At 50.9% G+C, this 18,565-nt stretch overlaps 3 protein-coding genes across 3 annotated transcripts; 1 reads left to right on the top strand and 2 right to left on the bottom strand.

The window, feature by feature from the left end:
• Window positions 1-200: 200 nt before the first annotated feature.
• On the bottom strand, window positions 201-3,002 carry LOC129119882 (urotensin-2 receptor-like). The gene has a single exon (XM_054632115.2). The coding sequence runs from the start codon at window positions 1,351-1,353 to the stop codon at window positions 265-267; it is 1,089 nt and encodes a 362-aa protein (XP_054488090.2). The 5' UTR covers window positions 1,354-3,002; the 3' UTR covers window positions 201-264.
• A 594-nt stretch (window positions 3,003-3,596) lies between these two features.
• LOC129119495 (arf-GAP with dual PH domain-containing protein 1-like) lies at window positions 3,597-11,015 on the bottom strand. Its single transcript, XM_054631542.2, has 11 exons — window positions 10,746-11,015; window positions 9,626-9,756; window positions 8,656-8,747; window positions 8,475-8,557; window positions 7,659-7,771; window positions 6,883-7,029; window positions 6,386-6,469; window positions 5,987-6,049; window positions 5,410-5,481; window positions 4,688-4,919; window positions 3,597-4,600 (listed from the first exon to the last, which is right to left on the bottom strand). Exons 1-11 carry the CDS (start codon window positions 10,834-10,836, stop codon window positions 4,572-4,574), a joined length of 1,137 nt encoding a protein of 378 aa, XP_054487517.1. The 5' UTR covers window positions 10,837-11,015; the 3' UTR covers window positions 3,597-4,571.
• A 977-nt stretch (window positions 11,016-11,992) lies between these two features.
• On the top strand, window positions 11,993-15,413 carry NOL12 (nucleolar protein 12). The gene is made up of 6 exons (XM_054631549.2): window positions 11,993-12,169; window positions 12,252-12,357; window positions 12,455-12,503; window positions 12,923-13,065; window positions 13,936-14,036; window positions 14,613-15,413. The coding sequence occupies exons 1-6, from the start codon at window positions 12,090-12,092 to the stop codon at window positions 14,782-14,784; spliced, it is 651 nt and encodes a 216-aa protein (XP_054487524.1). The 5' UTR covers window positions 11,993-12,089; the 3' UTR covers window positions 14,785-15,413.
• Window positions 15,414-18,565: the final 3,152 nt, after the last annotated feature.

The raw sequence follows: 18,565 nt of genomic DNA on the forward strand, positions 1-18,565 counted from the left end.
TATCGAAGCTGACTGCTCCCTTCCACCCACTCCCCAGCCTTGTGCAAGGTGGAGGCTGCAAAGTGTGTGAGCTGATGGATCTGAGGATAGAGTCAGGATCCCTGAGACAAGCACTCTCCCCACCCAGCTGAGCAGGATGAGCAGCCATGCAAAGGGGAAAGCACTGCATCAACATTGATGGAAGACACTGCATGCTGGCATGGAAGGTGACACACTTTTATTTCTCAACATGACCCAGCCAAAGGTCAGATGTTCCCAGCCTGCTCAGCCCTCGCTTTCCCTCACAGACCTCGAGAGCTCCCTGAAAGCCAGGGGGATGCTGTGGCTCCCCGCAGCCTGCTGAGAGGGCGCTGCAGGCTGCACCATGCCCGTCCCCGCACGGCCACGGCGGTGGCTGCTGGCAAGGAGGGTGTACAGGAAGGGGTTGACGCAGCTGTTGCCATAGGCCAGGCAGGTGACACCGAAGTTAAGGTAGGCCTGGGCGGTGGGGCCGATGCCCAGCCCCTCTCCCTGGTACAGCCCGGCCAGCTGCCAGGCCCAGAAGGGGAGGAAGCAGGCCCAATAGGCCACCACGATGGCAGAGATCCTGCAGAGGAGCCGCCGGGCCGGGGCCCGGCCGGGCAGCGGCAGCCCCAGCCCCCAGGCCGAGGACCGGTAGGCCCGGGCCAGGCGGGCGTAGACGATGCCCAGCACGGCGCCGGGTGCCAGGACGCTGGTACTGAACAGCACGGTCAGGTAGAGCCGGAAAGCCGATGGCGTCCAGGTGGGGACGCAGATGCGCTTGCGGGGGCCGTCCCCCTCCCGCAGCTGAGTCATCGCCATCATGGCGGCCGTGAGCAGGAGCGAGAGGAGCCAGAGGATGGCGCTGGCCAGTCTGCGGTAGGCATTGCTGGCCCGCCGGGCCCGCAGAGGCTTGGCCACCGCCCAGTACCTCTCCAGGCTCATGGCTGTCAGGAGGAAGATGCTGGCATGCATGGTGAGGAGGTCCAGGCTGAGCAAAAGCCTGCAACCCACATCCCCAAAGAACCAGTCGTGGGCGAAATAGGTGCAAACCACAAAGGGGATGGTGGAGAGGTACAGGAGGTCAGCAAGGGCAAGGTTGATCATGTAGACCCCCAAGGAGCCTGCTGAGCAGCCTGCCACCCTGCCAGAGGCCACTGCCACTGTGTAGATGTTCCCCACCATCCCAGTGAGGCACATGACCAGCAGCACTGCACCCAGCGGCCCCGTGACCAGGCTGTCCCCTCCCAGGACATTGCTGTCATCACCCCCACCACTGCTTTCCTCCAAGAAACTGCCACCCTTGGGATCCTCTCTAGGACTTGGGCTGATGAGAGAAGTGTTGTAAGACATCTTTGGGTAAGTTAAGCAAGAGCAAATCAAGCTCTCAGAGACCTGCTCCTTCCTCCTGCCTTCCACCCTTGCTGTATAGGACACGACTATCCTTAACAGCAAAGCAGCCAAGGGAAGAATGGGGAGAGTTCATCAGACACAGACAGGGTGCTCCAGAAGTCTATTCCTCACCTCCAGCTGCCCAGTCCATTTTGCTGATGTCGTCCATCACAAGCTCTGTCCGGTTGTTTTCCTTAACCATGGAAGAGCCAAGAAAGGGACACTGCCTTTTCCTTCAAGACCAACATATGCAAGGTAACCTCTGCCAGTCAGGAGGAAAGGTCTCTTTTCTTCGCTAGCTTTGTTGCTTCTCCGGAGTTTGCTGGGCCCGCAGAAACAGTGGATGAACAAGTAGATTTCTGCTCCTAAGTCTGTCAGCTCAGCTCAGACAGACTTTGGAGAGGTGGGCCCTGCCTCACTGAACCAACCCCCTGAGAGCTACCTTGACCACTGCATGGAGGAATGTGCCTGACTCACAGCTTCACACACCGGTGTGAATACATTTCCAAATTTATACTGGGCTTTTAGCCACTAGCTGAGGAGCCCCACTGGCTCCCTCCTCTTTCTGGCAGACATGCTTTCTTCCCCCATATCTTCCTTTATCCTGCTATATCTTCCTTCTTGTTCTTATTTCCCTTTCTTTATCCCATTTCTCCTTGTACAGTTGTCCTCATTTGAGACAGGAGACAACTGAAAGACAAGACTCCATAATACGGCAGGGAGGGTGGAAAGCATCATGCTGTGGCTTTAGAAGGGAAACAAGGGCCAGGCCTGGAAGTGCAATAGGCAGGGAGCAGCCACACAGCTCTCCCCAGCCAAGCCAGACTGAAAGAACCTGTCCCTCGCTCCCTCCCAAGCACTTCAGGGCCCTTTGAGGTTTGGGTGTTGTGGATGTAGTCCCCCGTTTGCCAGCAGGCCCACCAGATGATAGGACCTCTCACATTGTCTGTCCTGGCCCTTTTCCGCCTTTGCCCTCAAGTCAGCACCAAGCTCGTAGAGACTCAAAGGATTGCGTATTTTAGAGTCTGTTTTTCCTTCCTCTCCACAAAGACCATCCTCCTTCTCTAAGCTTTCCCCCTCCTTCCCTCGCAGCCCCGGGAAGCTGCCCCGCCGCAGAGCAGGGAGCAGCAGCCCATTGCTAGGCACCACCGCCTTCTAGCGAGACACCGCCACATGACACCCGCGCCCGAAGCTACCCGGCCCTTTCCTCACTCACAGCTGAGCCTCCTCGTCTCAAGGAGGACACGGTGGGACAGAATTTGCGGAACAGAGACAGATGTGCCATACTACATGTACTCTGCTGTTAGTTCAGGGTTTCAAGCCGCTCCAGCCACACTCTTTTGCATCATCAGTGTATTGGCTTCATTGTGGCTGAGTCAAATGCCTCTGCTCATATCCAGCAGTGGTAATTCAGCAGCAACCAGGAGGAGGAGGGGGCATCCCATCAGTCCTCCCCTCACTGTGCAATGACCTTTGGTTTTCAGGAAAATTATGCTCCAAACTAGGAGAGATCAGCAAAATGCAGTGAAAATATACTTTGAGGTGGATATTTCCATTGCACCATGGTAGTAGGGTGAGAGATGCTTCTACTCATCCAGAAAGTTGATGCTCCCAACAGATTGTGGTGGTCTTGGCACAGAGCAGGGTCCCCAGAGAAGCAGAGGGGCACCGTGAGTCTGCCCATTTGGCTCTGATGGGAATAATCACTGTCCACATGCCCCAGGAAATACAATGAGCAGCTATGGCTTTTTGTTTGATCGTCTGTACTTTTTTCCAAGAAACAACCTCATACCTCAGCAGTTAACATGTCAGCTAACTTAGGACTTCAAAATAAATTACAATGGTATTTTTAAATAATTTCTTTAGGAGCTAATTAAAATACTTACTGGTTGTCTCATTAATTCCAGTTAGCTCCCCTTAACATATGAGATACCTTCTCTCACACTGCCTGATAGAACTGCAAACACATCAGATACTAGTCACCAGCAGAACTCAGCTACTCCTCCCAGCATGTGCAGGGGACAGCTCCCAAGAGAGCTTTAAGAGATGAGCTTTAAGACATGAATCATGGGTTGCTTTTGTGTTTTAGGCTAACTCTTACTAAGAGAACAGGAACATACAAATATGTATGTGTGATGAACAAGATAAACATATGGCAATGTGCAGGTCAGAATGAAAGTGCCAGGCCTTTGACATACAGGGAATGAGGGAAAAGAGATCCATGTATTACCATATTCAGCATCAACCCTAGGCTCTAGCAGAGACAGCAGACTCTGAACTCTATGCATGTTATCAGCTCCTCTCTGCAAGACCCAACCCGTCTCCATTGGTCTGATAGAGACTCAAGTTGGGCAGCTGATCTTCAGTGGCATGAAAATCCCTCACAGTATCTTCCCTAGGGCAGTATTCTACCTCCATCACTTTTTGTTATGTGTGTGCATGCACACGTTATCCACATACACAAATGTATATCCACATTATTTATCCACATACCCAAATGTATATCCACATTATTTTTGAGATGATCTCTTAATCTTCTCTGAAGCATTTGGTGGAAGGTCTGCACACAAGTGTCATCTGAAGAAGCTTTCAAGCCCATACATGGCAGAAGGAAACAAGCCTCACATTTGGCTATTTAGGTTACATGTTTTAAGTGACCTTTCTCAACCACTGCACTAACTGGTCAAATATCTAGATGTTTCACATCTCTGTCACCCGCAGATATGGTATTTCTTGTAAAGGAACAGGCTCTTTTAGTCCAGCAGTCCCTGTAACCCGCTGTGGTGCCTGGCTCCAGCCAGGCAGCTCTTTTCTTGCATCAGGTGGGCGCCTGTCTGCAGTTTCATGCAGGAGTGATGCTGGGTCTCATGTCCAACATAGTAAGTGCCAAAGTTTTCAAGGCCTGACTGACAGGCAAGACCTGTCAGCATCCAGCCAGATGACAGCAATTTAACAGGGACAGGTTGTACTGAGGATTCAGACGCACAAAATCTTGCACTTGAAAAGAAGCAGCTTAATCGGGCCCTCAAAACAAAGTGGATATCCTATGGGGGCAAAAGTGCTTCAAAGGGTGCTCCAAGAGCACTGTGTTTCTCTGATGTCAATCTCCTCTCCTGTCCTGACAGCCACCCAATAGGACCAGGTAGAGTTGAGTCATAGTGAGATTCCTGCATGGCTTCCTAGGATTTAAACTTGAAGTAGGCTTCAACTGTAGTGAAGAGAAAAGGTGGTGCATTAGGGCAATACCCTGAATGGGAGTGGCAGGAGGGGAAGGAAACAGCATCCAGGCACTTACTTGCATATTCCTGTGGTGTCATGGCCTGGTTGATGACACTCGTGAAGGCTCTGACCCACTCCAGCTGGTCAGTCTCTGTCTCACAGGTGAAGAGGTATTCCCGGTCAGGGGTGACAATGGTGATGCCGTAGTGCCAAGAGAAGTTGCCCTGTGTCCCTGAAGGCAATCCCTTCTGGACACTATATCCATTCTCTCCACTGCCCACAAACACCTCACCCTTAGCAAAGGCGTCCTGCACATCAGGAGGGAAAGACAGTGATTTATGGAATCCCAGAAGAACAAGAGAACCGTTACAGGGGCACCTAAGGACAAGAGGAGAGTGTGTGAGGACCGGGGATTAGCAGCAAAAGGTTTTGGAGGTGGTCAGGGGTTCAGAAGAGCAGTGAGCCTGTGCTCAAAGGCAGTAGTGAAAAGGAAAAAATAAGGCCATAAATCTCAAGAGGTCTGAGAGAGGAGCTGCTGCTCTCATCTCTCTGTGTCACCCTCCCATCACCACCTTTACACTGCTGCCCTCCCTGCTCCCATTGTTTGCAGGCAGTGAAACAAACACAGAAAGCATGTGATGAACTGAAAGGGGTGGAAAGGGGAAGACCTGGAGTCCATTCATAGCAGCTGGGAAACCTGCAAGCCGCCCTCACTGCAGAGCACAGGCTCTGTGTGCACTTTGACCCTGCCCCCAGCGCCGCTGCCCGCAGCTGCCGGCGGTCGCATCTCCCTCTCACCAAAGGATCCTTGAAGTACATGAGCCTGCGGTGATCCAGCGTGAACCAGCGCTTCTTAAAGGCCTCTCTCTGCTGTGAAGGGAAGAGGTGACGTGTGAGGGGACAGTGCCCTCTGCTGCGAGCAGTGCGAATGGATACCCCAAACTCATCCCAACCGCGTGAAGCAAGCCCCTGCCTAACAGCAACCTCCTCCTCGCCCTTTCTGAGCTGAGAGTGCGGTCAGTATCAGGTGATTCACTCCCAGCTGCTGTCCCCAACTCCTGAACTTCGATGAAGGACCACAGAGTTGAGACAGGAGAAATGTGGACACTAAATACCTGCAAGGTCACACACACACAGACACATGCAGAGAGATCTGTTGCTCTGGGAGAAAAAGGGACTCTGGCTTCATCTACTTTCATATGTGTCCTTCCCCTTCCTTTCATTCTCCCCTCCCTTGGTGCACACACTCTTTTCCCACATGTGTCTAAAGAGTCAGGGGGGAATGAGGAAACAGCAGGAGAAAAACACTGAAGTAGGGAAAACCAGTGGTGCTCTGGCAGGCCCCTGTTTGATTTTTTCTACCATAGCAGCTCACCTTGGGACCAGTCTTCTCCATGTATCCCTCCTTCAAGAAGTTTCTGGTCAGACGATTTTTGATCTGACAAAATAAATGGCAAGAGTGTCATTCACTTAGCTGTGCCTCTTCGCTATTCATTTCCTTCCCCCACCCTTCTATTCCCCCAAATTCAGTCACCTTCTAAATTTATATTTCCCAAACTGCCTAGCTAGGCATCACTTCTGCCTCCAATATGCCCAGAAACAGCTGAGAGCAGCTATTTTCTGACTACCACAGGCCCTTTTAAAAACACCTTCTCATCCCTCTGTCTTTACCCTGCAGTTTCCACTTCCATTCCTGGGGTTATAACAGTAACTAACGAGCTCTTTTATCATGCAAGCAGCGGGAGACTCAGGAGGAGCTCCAGTGCTGCCTTACCTCATTATCGCTGGCAATGGGAAATGCCACCTTCAGGTAATGGAACTGCACTGAGCGGATGGCGTTGAACCAGTCCACTACCTCCTGAGGGTGGAACAGGACAGGACAGAAAGCTTAGCCAGAGCAACAGAGGGGCATCTAAATTCACCCAGCTGCACCCAGCCCTGAGTTAGCTACAAGCACAGTCAGCTCTCCCTCTGCAGCATCTCCCTCACATGCACACAGCCAGCACGGCTGCCCCATTCCCCACATGCACAGGCAGCACATCTTCTATAGAACTCCTCCCACACAAACCAACTCAGCCAGTGCTCCTGCCCTGCTCCCTGCAGCAAAACTCTCTCACAGATACACAAACACAGAGCCAGAACACCCACCCTATTACCTACAGCAACTCACACTCACACACCCCATCCTACCCATGCTTCATGCTATTTAATATCAGCAGCTCCTCAAAGCACCTCAATGGCTTTGCAGGGTTTGATGCTAAAACCAGATACCTTTCCACTTTCATGGTAGACAAATATATTCCGGGTCTTATTGTCTTTGAGATAGGTGATCTGCAGGCCATTGGGGTTCCCAATCTTCTCTGGCTGGAATGTAGCATTGATTACATCTATTTTAACATTGATTTTGGGTTCCTTGGCCTGAAAACAGAATGGCATTGACCATGCATGAGCAATCCTAGAAGGAAAGAGATCTGAGCTACTGATTACCTGGGGTAAGGCAGGGTCAGAGGCCTGACCAGGTGGAGAACCTTGTACTTGGCTTTTTTAAACCTTCTGAGGTTCATATCAGCCCACTTCTGGAGCTTGTCCAGGTTTCTCTGGATGGCATGTCCTGCTTCTCCCTACCCTGAGCCATCCCCTCCCTTGTGACAGTATTTTAGCTCTTGCCCCACTCATTTCAGGGATATGAATGAGCAGAAAAGTAGCCCTCCTCAAAACCAACCTGAGAAAAGGTTTTTGCCAACTTGGCTCACAATGGGGTGAGGTTGGTTCCAGGAATGGTGCAGGATTACACATCCAGGATAGGAGTGAAATGGAAGACCAGTCTTTTTCTCAGTAGTGAGGGAAACACAAAGGGAGACCATGAGGAAAAGTCACTCTGACAGTAGGAAAGGGACCCTTCTCCTTAGTGACATGTTTTGTTCTTATCTCTGAGCTGGGATGAACAAGGCAACCTCAGAAACATGCGTAGGAAGTCAGAACATCTCTGTGACCCCACTGCTCCAGGTGCAGTACACACTGAGGTAGGAGTTCACCACCATACTCACATCCTGCTTGGTGAAATACTTCAGACATCCCTCTCTCTCAGACAAGAGGAACTTGCGGGGTAGGAACTGCCCGTTGTCTCGGCCTCGCTTCCAAAGGATGCCTTCCTTCACCCCTTGGAGCAGAAAAGCCACTTATAGTAGCATTCCCCACAGGCATGGTAGGCACCAGAGGGCTGCATGCAGCCTGGGGCCCAGCCACCCCTCTGGGACAAAGAACATGATGGGCTATTGCTGAGAGTAAACACTTCAGATGTTTCACCTCTGACTTACAACTAAAGATGGTGTGTTCCCATGTTTGCAGTGCACTCACCAAAAGACATTCCCAGGTTCTTCCCACCTCCTAGTCTTGCTCCTACTACCACCTCTGACATTGTGAGAGCTCTCTCCTGTGAACACTAGAGTCCTGGCCCATGCAGACTCTGGCGTGGGACCAGAACTCTTCCCACTTGACTCTGCAGGCTCTTGGGCTCCAATGCCCTTTGTCACAGGGCTCACAGTGCCGATTCAAGGACAACTGACAGGGTTATAGGGGGTGGCATGCAGCAGGACAGACATTCCTTATTGCAGATGTCTGTCTCCAACAAGACAACAAATGTCTTTGAAAAATGCCACCTGGTAACACCAGGCTTCTAAGCTACCTGTGGCAGTGCCAGCCTACGTTGTCCACAATTTAACACCCCCAAAACTAAGCCCTGTAATGACCACTTGGGTTCTTAGGAGTACTTGTGGGATTTGCAACACTGACACCTCATGATGCTCAGAAGTTTCCAGAAAAGACAACAGGCAGGATGTTATGATGCTGTGTTCTGCTCTTACCATCAGAATATGGCAGCTGTTTTCCCGGCTCAGTAAATTCTTTGCGTTCATATTTGGCCCGTATCCACTGTTCTCTCAGCACTCTATGGAGAGAGGGGACAGGTGGCTCAGAAACAAACTAGAGGAATTAGAGGAACAGAGAATTGCCCTTCCCCCTTTTCTTCTGCATGCAGCAACTTACTGGCAGTCATTGTAGGTTGGCTGGTAATAGTAAATAGGGATGTGAGCTTCATATATGGCTTTAGTCACAGCATTCCCATGCTTAGCCAGAAACTGCAGAGTTAGACAGAGAGTTAGTGCCTTGCCTTTGATGCACACTCATGTTGGACCTTTTCCTTCCTGACCCACTACAGAGTCAGATGCATATCAAACTCTAATGGAGCATTCTCTTTCCCCCCTCCATTGCAACATCCCAGCAGTCTGGCAGCAGGAAGGTGGGTCTCAAAGGTCTCATCTACTCTCAGACATTACAGTGATTGCACCTGAATCAACAGAGTGCCATAAATGTCACTTCCGTAAGGCTGGGTGCGCACACATTCAGTGGATTTGCTGCCGTGCCCCACATCTCCTGGAGAGCTCAACAACAACTCTGCAATGGCATCTGGAAGGACATTCCAACCTCTTCCAAAGAGCAACAAGACACAGATTATTCTCTTCGGATCTCCAGAAAATATTTTCAGTCTCCTGAAAATTAGTGAGTTGAGGAGGATGTAACGGGAAGAAGTCAAGTTCTCATAAGTGCCATTTTTCTCAAGAGATTGTATTATATATGGAAACTTTTCTTGGAGAATTTCCCAAGACTTTCCCCTTGGAGTGCTGAAATCAAGAGGAGACATCGAGGCTGGATGGTCTTGGCAAGTGGAAAACAAGTAATCTGAAGCAACAAAGACCCTAAGCCTTAGTAAGATCCATTGCAAGAGCTCTGCATTTGCCATAAAGTAACAGGACATGCAGAGACACATAAGGCAAGTGTGACCTCCCTCTCCCAGTGGGTTGTGGGGAGTTATCCCTGGTTTTCATGAGTAGAAAAGAGACTGATTAAGCCAGATTACATTCCAACTCTGTGAGGTCAAAGGACTAATTTTGCCAGGACACTGAATGTATAGCCTAGTCCAAACCACCTGCCCTACCCATGGGGATAAAGATCTCACCTGCACCTGAGCATCATCCCAGTAGTCCATCTTCAGGGATTTGACTTTGCTGATGCTAGGGATGTTGCGGTGAATTCCTGAACAGCTGAGGCATATAAAGACACCCAAAGTAGAGGATGCCCAGTCAGGATCTGAGAATATGGAAAAGGGTAAAACTAGAAGTGGTGAATATCCCTGGGATATATGCCTCACCTGAGAATGTAGTCCTGAGAAACAGGGAGCTGATGACCACGGTTTCATCTGAGCTGAGTAATTAACGCCCAAGGCATGGATGCCAGTCAGAAAAAAACCACAGCTATTGGTCCCTCATTCCCTGCTCCAATCACTTTGACGGAATTTTTAATGACCTGTATCTTGAAAAACCCCAAAGTGCTCTGTTAACTCCCTTTGTGTAAAGGATCACCCAGAGGAAAATGAAACCACCTCTGGGAAAAGACCCCAGGAGTTGTTTAGTGCATCACAGCAAACCCCTAACAGTGTTTAGCTCAGGAAGTGGAAAACAACCTTGAATCTAAAATTCTCCTGGAGTAGTTAAATAGGGCAAAATTGTACTAATTTGCCCAGTGTTAATTTGGCTTGGGTAGCACACTCCTTTTGGAGGTATACGATGGGTGGTTTTAACAGCACTTGTAGGACCTCAAACTGGGTACCCTTCTGAGAGGGCAAGCCCTTCAGTAAATGAAATTTCCTAGGCAGATGTGGCAGGTTGTCAGTTCAGAGCTGAGTCATGGTGAAGACAATGCCCTCCTGAATCATGCCTTCTTTCTGGAGAAGTTAGGATTTCACTGCGAGCTTTCCTGTCAGGTCCTGACTGGGCATGACCTTGATTTGCATTTGCGATCTGACATGACTACAACCCACGGTGCTGCAGCTATGGAGCCCCTGCTAATCTGGCACACCCACACCCCTGTCCTTCCCACCAGTGCTATGGCAGCATCTTCTCCCTCCTCCCTTGCCAACCCACCTGAAGGGAGAGGAAACGAATACCCAGAGAGATGCCTCCCCTTTCTCTCCAGCCCAGGCTCCTGTGCAGTCCAGATAGCCAGCACTAAGTGGCTGCTAGAGATCAGCCCCAGTTCCCTGCTTCCAACTCCTCCTGCAGCATCCTTCAGGGACTCACCTGGCTTCCCGCAGTCCGCACACAAAGAGTTCTCTGCTCTTTTCCACACTTCCTTCAGGGCCTTCATGCTTCGCTCGTTCCCTGCAGCCATCGCCTCAGAATGGTATCCCTCCAGGCAGGGCAGGACAGGGCCGGGAGGGCAGCTGCCTGCACCTTATGCACCTGCAGGCCAACCCACTGCGTTACCCAGGAGAGAAGGAGCCACCAGAGAGACAAGCTCTGGCAGCCAGAGAGAAAAGAGGAAGGCAAGAGAAGCCTAAGGTTAAGGTAAATGGGTGCCTGTCGGTGCACCTGAGCCGGCTGATCACAGGCAGAGGCAAAGAGGCTGGAGGCTGAAGTGCACCCAGACTATGTGTGAGGACTGAGGAGGAGGAGGAGACCTGCCCCATGGGCGTGGAGGGAAGTGCAGCAACTAACCACAGAACTGGTTTTTCCACATTTCTGCTGGTGAAAGGACAGACCAGGAAAAGAGCGAAAGCAGCGAGCAAGCTGATAAAGGAAAGCTGGCTGTGGACGAGTGACTGCCAGGCTGTGACAGGACTACTGTCAGGACTCGCCATGCTCTGTGGGCTGGGGGGGCTGGCTTCGGCTGCCCCCACAACACTTCAGAAGCTTCCACCTAAGTCAGCCGGCCACCACACAGGCATTACACCCATTGTTAAGGCAAGAACAGGGGAGCAATAAAGGCTCAGGAGCTCAGCCAATGTCTCCCTAAGCCATCAGAACATGGCAGTCTTTCTTGATGCCCCCACCAACTCACGCCAGTACCTCTCTCCACCACTACAGAAATCATGGCTGTCCAGCCAGATGCTGCGACTTGGACACAGCATCAGAGCCAAGACCCATCTCCACAGCTGCCTTCCCCAGATAATAGGAGCAGCACATGCACTACTAACACCAAGAAATGACAATAGCTTGAAATAAACTCAGAGCTCTATTGAAGAATGCTCGGTTGAAGAACTGCAGATGTTAACTATTCGGAAGAGTGGCATGTATTTAAGAGATGTAGATGCAAAACACTCTGGAGTGTCAGAACGAGTCTGGGGCTACACTGTGAGAGCGGGTGCTACGCTGCCATGTTCTGGCTTAGAGTGGCCGGACAAGGCAGCGCCACAGAATCTTTTGCTGGGAGGAAGCTGAAGAGGAGCGTAGCCGGAGGCTCCCACGCCTGAAGCAAACCCCGCGCACGCCAGGCGGGACTCCAGGGCCGGGATCAGGCGCACGCCAGGCCCCTAGCGCGGGGCGCTGTGTCCCGCCCGGGCCGGGGGCGGCGGGCAGAACTGCCGGCGTTCCGGCGGAAGGGGCGGGCGGCAGCAGCCGCGGCGGCAGCAGCGTGGGGCCGCCATGGGCCGCAAGAAGAACAAGAAGGGCCCGGGCGCCCGCGAGAGGCGGCTGGTGGTGACTTTCGACGAGGAGCGGCGGAGGTGAGGCCGGGCGGGCCCCGGGGCGGGAGGGAAGGCGGCCCCGGTCGCTGAAAGCCGGGCGGTTCTGTGTTGTCGGCGGCAGGGAGTACCTGACCGGCTTCCACAAGCGGAAGGTGGAGCGGAGGAAGGCGGCGCTGGAGGAGATCAAACGGAAGCTGAAGGAAGAGGAGAGGAAAATTAAGGAGGAGGTGAGGGAAGGGTCTCGTGTCCCCCCTCGCCAGGCGGGCAGTGAGCAGGGCAGGAGGGGCGGGCAGAGGCGCTCCATAACCTGTTTCCCTTCCTCAGCGGCACCAGGAGTATCTGAAGATGCTGAGCGAGAGGGAGGAGGCGCTCGGTACGTGCTGGGCCCTCGGTGGGGAGGGCGGTGGGCGCCCGTGGGCCGGCAGCCTTGAGTGGGTGTTGAGGGTTGGGGCAGGGATGCTCGCACACTGTCCCACAACAACAGCTGCTCGGTCATGTCAGTGTTCCCCGGATAAGCTGGGGAGAAATGTGAGCTGTGACCCCGCAGCCCTCTGTCCCGACAATCATGGGGGTCGTACAGAAAGGAAGGAACAGGAGAACATCTCCAAGGTGTCACCAGGGCCCCTCAGGGGGGAGAAGCAGCTTGCCCTCCAGGCTTGCAGTGCCAAGGCCCTCTGCCCTTTATCCCTGCATGCCAAGGCCGAGTGTCATCCCAGCCCAGCATGGTGCATCAGTGAGTTTATCCCGTGAAAAGTTGGGCACTTTGCACTGTAGGATTTCTTGTGTTCCCAGAGGAGGCTGATGAACTGGAGCACTTGGTGACATCGCGGACGGAGTCTGTGAACATCGACCACCCAAACCACATCGTAACAGTGACCACCATCAGCGACCTGGACCTCTCGGGGGCACGCCAGCTGGGACTGAGCAGCCCCCTGGTAAAGTCTTTTGCCTCCTCTCTGTATCACCTGTACACACTTCTGGGGCTGGTGAGGTAGGGCTAGTGGTCCCTGAGTATGTCCAAGGCCGTGCAGCTGGCTGGGAACAGGGATGAAAAGGGGAACTCGTAACTTTTCTATTTTTCCACAATTTAAACTGGACCTCTATGGAGAAGGAAATGTTCTGTATGAATAGCTCACTCCACACCTCTCTGGAACCCTTTGCTAGTCCCAACTTACCCTGGTTAAATGAAGTGTTACTGGACTGGATTGCAACAGTGTAATACTTTAAAAGCTGATACAAGACAAGCAGCTAGATTTCAGACATTGCCAAATGGTCTGTCCTTGACCTTTTTTCTGTGTCCTGGTCAGAAATATTACTGTTAGCATGAGGAGGCATTTTTCTCTCCATAATCTCGTGCTTGGACCACAAATAAGGAAACCATTCAGTTCTGTTTGTGGTCACTTTTATTCTCAAAATACACAGTAACTAAGAGCTTGTATTTCTTTCATAGAGAGTCTCGGGTGTTGGTTGTACTTATATTTGTATGGTCATCTAATCTGAAAGTCCACTCAGAGACGTCTTGGTAGTAATTTAAGCAAAAGCCAAGACCTTTGGTTCATTCAAGTTTAAACTTCAATCGCATGGCTGTTAAGTTCATGCTGAAGATTTGCATCTTGGGGTGGATTACTGTAGAACATCTCTGGTTGTACCTTTCTGTGGGACTGCAATAGGAAACCTTGACACTTGGACAGTGAGGGGTGTGCAGAATTAAAACATCTTCATCTGTGACTAGTTAGTTCACAAAACAGGATGAAACCAAGAAGGCAGTAGAAACACCAGAATCACAAAAATGCTTTATTTTTAAGGGAAAAACTGATGGATCTGAAGAAGAGAAGGGGGAAGAGGTGGAGAACAAGCCTGTGAGAACAATGCCCAAGAAGTCCAGAAACCCCTTCCTGTCTGAAAAGTATGTAGAGATTCCTTCGGGCCTTCTCTGCTCGGCTCCAGAGCCGATGGGAGTGTTGGGTTCCGGGACGCGCGGCGTGGCCGCCGGCGGGTGCGGTGCTGCCCGGGCCGGGGCCGGCAGGCGGCGCTGGCGGAGCGCGGCCCGCACGCCCCGGTGACGGCGGGAGGAGCGGCAGCACGGTGGGCTCCGTCCTCACCTCTCACCCGCTCCTTCACCGCGCCACGTTCCGCAGCGTGCACAGCTTCTCTCTAGGGCTGAAGGTCAGAGGCTCCTGAAGCTGAAACTAAAGCGTTCTCCACGTTTTTCAGTATCCAGGTTTTACAGCTGCTTTGAGGGTGTGGAGAGTTGCTTTACTCTGTGGGGTCTGGGCAGCACGATGCTCACAACATTAGTTTTTGTTGTCACTGCACACGGAGACTTGCATGTTTCCTGCATAGCTTAGAATTCCTCTGGGTCTTGCTTTGTCTGGCATCCATTCCTGCTGGGCCACACAGAGCTCTCCAGCTATTGTTGTGGTGTTGCCTTCCTTCTGCAAGCTTTGGTCCCCAAACCCTTTTCTCTTTCTGCCCTCCACAGAATCTCTTCTCTTACTGCCACGCTGCACATGCACAGCCAGAAGAAGACAAAAAGAAAGAGATCCCAACGTGGGCAAGGCCCGCGTAAGAAAATCAAGAAGTCCAGCACAGGGCGAACCACCAAGACTCAGCGTCGGAGGCTGACTGGCAAAATGGGCCGTGACCAGGATTAACAGAGAAAGAGAAACTAATGTTCAGACCACCAGCTGGGACAGTGCTCCACATCTGGCCTGCTGCTCTTTGGGACCCTGTCATTGTGGGCAAGCACCTTGTTTACATGGCATTCTGACTAGCCATTAACCCAGGCCAGTTCAGCCTTTCTGTAGCCTCCTGAGCACTGGCCAGGGTCACTAGACACTCTGCCCATTTATTTTTGGAGTGATCTCCAGCTAACTGTCTAGGTACCACAGAATCTCTTAAAAACTTCTGCTGAAGGTCATGTTCTCTACTTCTGTCCTTGTCCCCCCCTTTCAAAGCTGATACTTGGCTTTATCACAGAAGGGGATCTGGGGCAGAGTGCAACAGGCACATCATTGTCAGGGCAATTTGAGAGACTTGGGAGAGCTCTGCTTGCACTCCTGCATCAGTGCCCTGGCATTTCTCCTGTGCAGTAAATCCTTTTTCCATGGAGACATGGTGTCATCTTGTCTCCTGTGTTTCTTCACCACACAACACAGTGCCACACCTGAATGCAGGGGTACTTTTTGTTTGATACGTGTGCCAGGTGAAATTGGGTAACTTTGTGAATAAATTTGAAGTCATTTTGCTAAGAAAAAAAAATAAAATCTGTGACTTATTTGAAGCATTAGAGGAGCTGTGCTAACGCCAGTACCAACTGGAAAGAGAGGGAGGTAATTCCTGGTGTTTAAAGGATATTGAAACCCACTGGTGCTTGGAAAATGGAATAGCTAGGAGCTATTTCTGTGGCAAGGCAGAGCCAGCTAGAGCAGGAATGGCTCATTCCATTGTCTGCTGAATATGCTGATCCTAACTGCGATAGCTCAGGGGAGTATGAAATGCCCTAATGCCCTTGCTGTGTGTGTGTGGCCCTCTCCGGGTGGGAGTGGCACAGGCTGCCCTTGTCCTTTACCTCAGGGTTGTTGCAGTTATTAGCAGCTAATTGCCTTTCTTCTTAGGACCTCAGTGTATGTTTTTTACTGTGCTTGCCCTCAGCAGGGGAAGAAAAAAGAATTGTATGGTTGGGATTTAGGAATATCCGTGGCAAAACTGTGAGTGAATCCTCTGAGGAGGAGAGAGCCCAGGCAGTATGCTGGCCTCTGTCCTGGAGTATTCTGCCTCTGTCAGCCAAGCCTCCTCCCATGCCATGTGTGCACTGAAAAGGAAATGACAAAGAAAGAAAAGGCCTATGTGTCCAAAACCCACACCAGAAAAATTTGCAACCCAGCAATGGGCAAGTAAATAGATTCCTCATGCCAGAAAAGGGAGGGAAAAGAGTAAAGCAGTGCCTGAGACTGCATGGAGGAACATCAGAACAATGCTGACGGCCACCAGCTGCTAAAGTGGATGGCAGCAGCCTGATGTGTCTCTCCATCCTTTCTTGGAGGCTGTGCACACAGAGCTGTTCTCCAGAGTGTGAAGGGGGAGGGTTTGATCTCAACACTGACAGCAGCAGCACAGTTTCTGCTAGAGGGAGGCTTCTGGAGGGAACCAGGCAACACACAACACACGTGCCTGTGGTAAGGAATGGGGCTCCTTGCACTTCCCTTTCCCTTCTGAAGAAGGTAATTGCTGGGGAAGTGGACACTGTTATCACTGGTGCCTTATATGCTTGGATTCAGGGTCCCACCCTGGGCTGAGTTCTTGGGCACTAACACAGAACAACTCAGTCACATTATTAAGGTGTGTGTGTGGTTTTCTCACCTCATCTTTTAACACTGCCTCAAAGACCACTCCAGAAAGGTAATGGGATTTAATGGGTGAGCTTACCTACCCATCTGTCTCACCTGGGGTTCTTGGGTGTTACAGAGCTGCAAAAACACAACTCAGGCAAGGCCAAAAGTGTTATGCTGAACTGGATCTCAGCCAAAGTATCCAAGAGGTTCCGTGTGTGGAGCATAAATTATTTCTTGTTCTGGTTTGGGAGTTACATGCTCTAGAGCATTCTGTGCTTGGTGGATTTGAGAGGGATGAAGGAGAGGAGGAGAGGGAAGTTCTGTTTGGAGAGGTGTATCACACCACGGGGACTGCAGCTCAAAGCTGGAGGACAGAGTGACATCCTTGTCTGGATCATACAACAGCTTTCCCTTCTCTCCAGGACATAGTGCCTTGTGGAGTGACTGTGGACAGAAGGTGACCTGTGTGCTTCCTCACCCGAGGAGTTTGCTCTGGAGCTGAGATGGCCACTGTAAAAGAAATGTACTATCTGTTTGAGAAATCTGCTGGAGTGTGGAGTGTGGAATGTGGATCAGTTGCCTTCCCCAGCCTGTAGGCAGCCTGGCACGGTAGCTGGGACAGAGCTGGATGACCTCATTGTATTCCGGATGAGGTGCTAAGAGTGCCTTCAGTTTTTGTCGTTTTGCTGCTAGGTGATCTAGAAGAATCTCACTTTTAGTTTGCTGTTTCTCTGGCCTAATAACATTTTTGAGCCTTTCTTAAATGTCGGCTGAAGTCTCCAACAGCCCCTTTCATGCTCTGAAATCCTACAGTTCCTGCTAGAAAATGAGTTTTCAAATTTAAAAAAAAAAAGTGTATGGAAAAACAGAGCAGAACTGTTAAATCCTGTACAGCATTAACTGTCAGGATTGTTCACTACACTATTGATTTCTCCATTTGATTGATTAAAGCTTTATTCTGTAATGTGAATTACTGACTCAGCCCTAGTCTGCTGGTTTTGTTATGCACAGGGAATACAGTCAGGCTACCCCTGGATATATTGAAATGAGAATCTGAGTTTTTGTACACAAGTTAGTGAGTGAAGTGTTTGCCAGACACGTCGCAGTTCATACCAGACTCTGGCTCAAAATTCTTCTTTGCTGCTTCCACTTGTTTTCAAGACAGATTTTGAGCATTTGGGTTTGTTTTTTTTTTTCCCTTAGCTGCTCAGGAGGAGGCTGCTTCCAAATGTAAGGTACTTGCTTAATGTGAGGTACTTGCAAAAATCAACATGCTAGTGCAGTTGCTGCTCCATAAAGGAAAAGCAGAGACCAGCAGCTCCCGTGAAGCCCCTTTTCCACAGGCTTTTCACACGTGGCTGTGCAGCGAGGTCACTTTGGGCACCTGCACAGTGCTGTGCACATGCCCCAGGCTGGCACAGAGGTGCAGGGCTTTGACATGGGCTGCCACACTGGGGCTGCCATGCATGATGGCTTTCACTGGCTAGACTGCAGTTACGCACACGTGCACATACAGAAATATAATTGGGATTACAGAGGATCAAAAGCAGACTGGGAGCCAAAAAGATCAGACAGTTGGGGGAAATTGGAGCGCAGCAAAAAGGAGGAATGGCTTCAGTGTGTGCATGAACTGTGTGATAATCAGTGCACTGTAGTTATTGCTTTTGTCATGTATCAAGCTCAAGGCTGTACTCAGTACAGTCACACTGCTGCTTGCAGCATTGTGTTCCAGAAATGAAATCGAGGAAAAAAGTTACTGGGAGTGATGAGAACTTTAGGGGACTAAAAGGGAGCTGAATAATGCGTTGTGTGAGGTAGATAGGTTTGAGGAGGGGATTGCAGACTGCCCCAATGAATGAACAAAAAGTTAAATTTAATTTTTTGTAACTATTACCAGCATCGGGAAGAGAAGGAGTTTGAATTGTAGAAGGAGCAGTGGAGGACAGATGTTAAGGGCGTTCTGCTAGAAATAGCGAGGGTCAGGCAGGGCTTATTCTTGGTAGGTAAAGCCCACGTTAGACAAATCTCTCTGAGTGCTGTGGGTAGGCATGACCCCCTGCTGGAGCTGTGCTGGGACACGGTGGCGTTTCGCTCTCTCAGT

This window comes from Agelaius phoeniceus, chromosome 5 (genome assembly GCF_051311805.1).
Source record: "Agelaius phoeniceus isolate bAgePho1 chromosome 5, bAgePho1.hap1, whole genome shotgun sequence".
NCBI lineage: Eukaryota > Metazoa > Chordata > Aves > Passeriformes > Icteridae > Agelaius > Agelaius phoeniceus.

Coding starts and splice junctions, on each gene's coding strand:
- LOC129119882 (XM_054632115.2), bottom strand. CDS start 1,353: ATGTCTTACAACACTTCTCTCATCAGCCCAAGTCCTAGAGAGGATCCC.
- LOC129119495 (XM_054631542.2), bottom strand. CDS start 10,836: ATGGCTGCAGGGAACGAGCGAAGCATGAAGGCCCTGAAGGAAGTGTGG. Junction 6,050..6,385: donor CCATTGCCAGCGATAATGAG/GTAAGGCAGCAC, acceptor TTATTTTGTCAG/ATCAAAAATCGTCTGACCAG. Junction 4,920..5,409: donor TGTACTTCAAGGATCCTTTG/GTGAGAGGGAGA, acceptor CCTGATGTGCAG/GACGCCTTTGCTAAGGGTGA.
- NOL12 (XM_054631549.2), top strand. CDS start 12,090: ATGGGCCGCAAGAAGAACAAGAAGGGCCCGGGCGCCCGCGAGAGGCGG. Junction 12,170..12,251: donor TTCGACGAGGAGCGGCGGAG/GTGAGGCCGGGC, acceptor TGTCGGCGGCAG/GGAGTACCTGACCGGCTTCC. Junction 14,037..14,612: donor AACCCCTTCCTGTCTGAAAA/GTATGTAGAGAT, acceptor TGCCCTCCACAG/AATCTCTTCTCTTACTGCCA.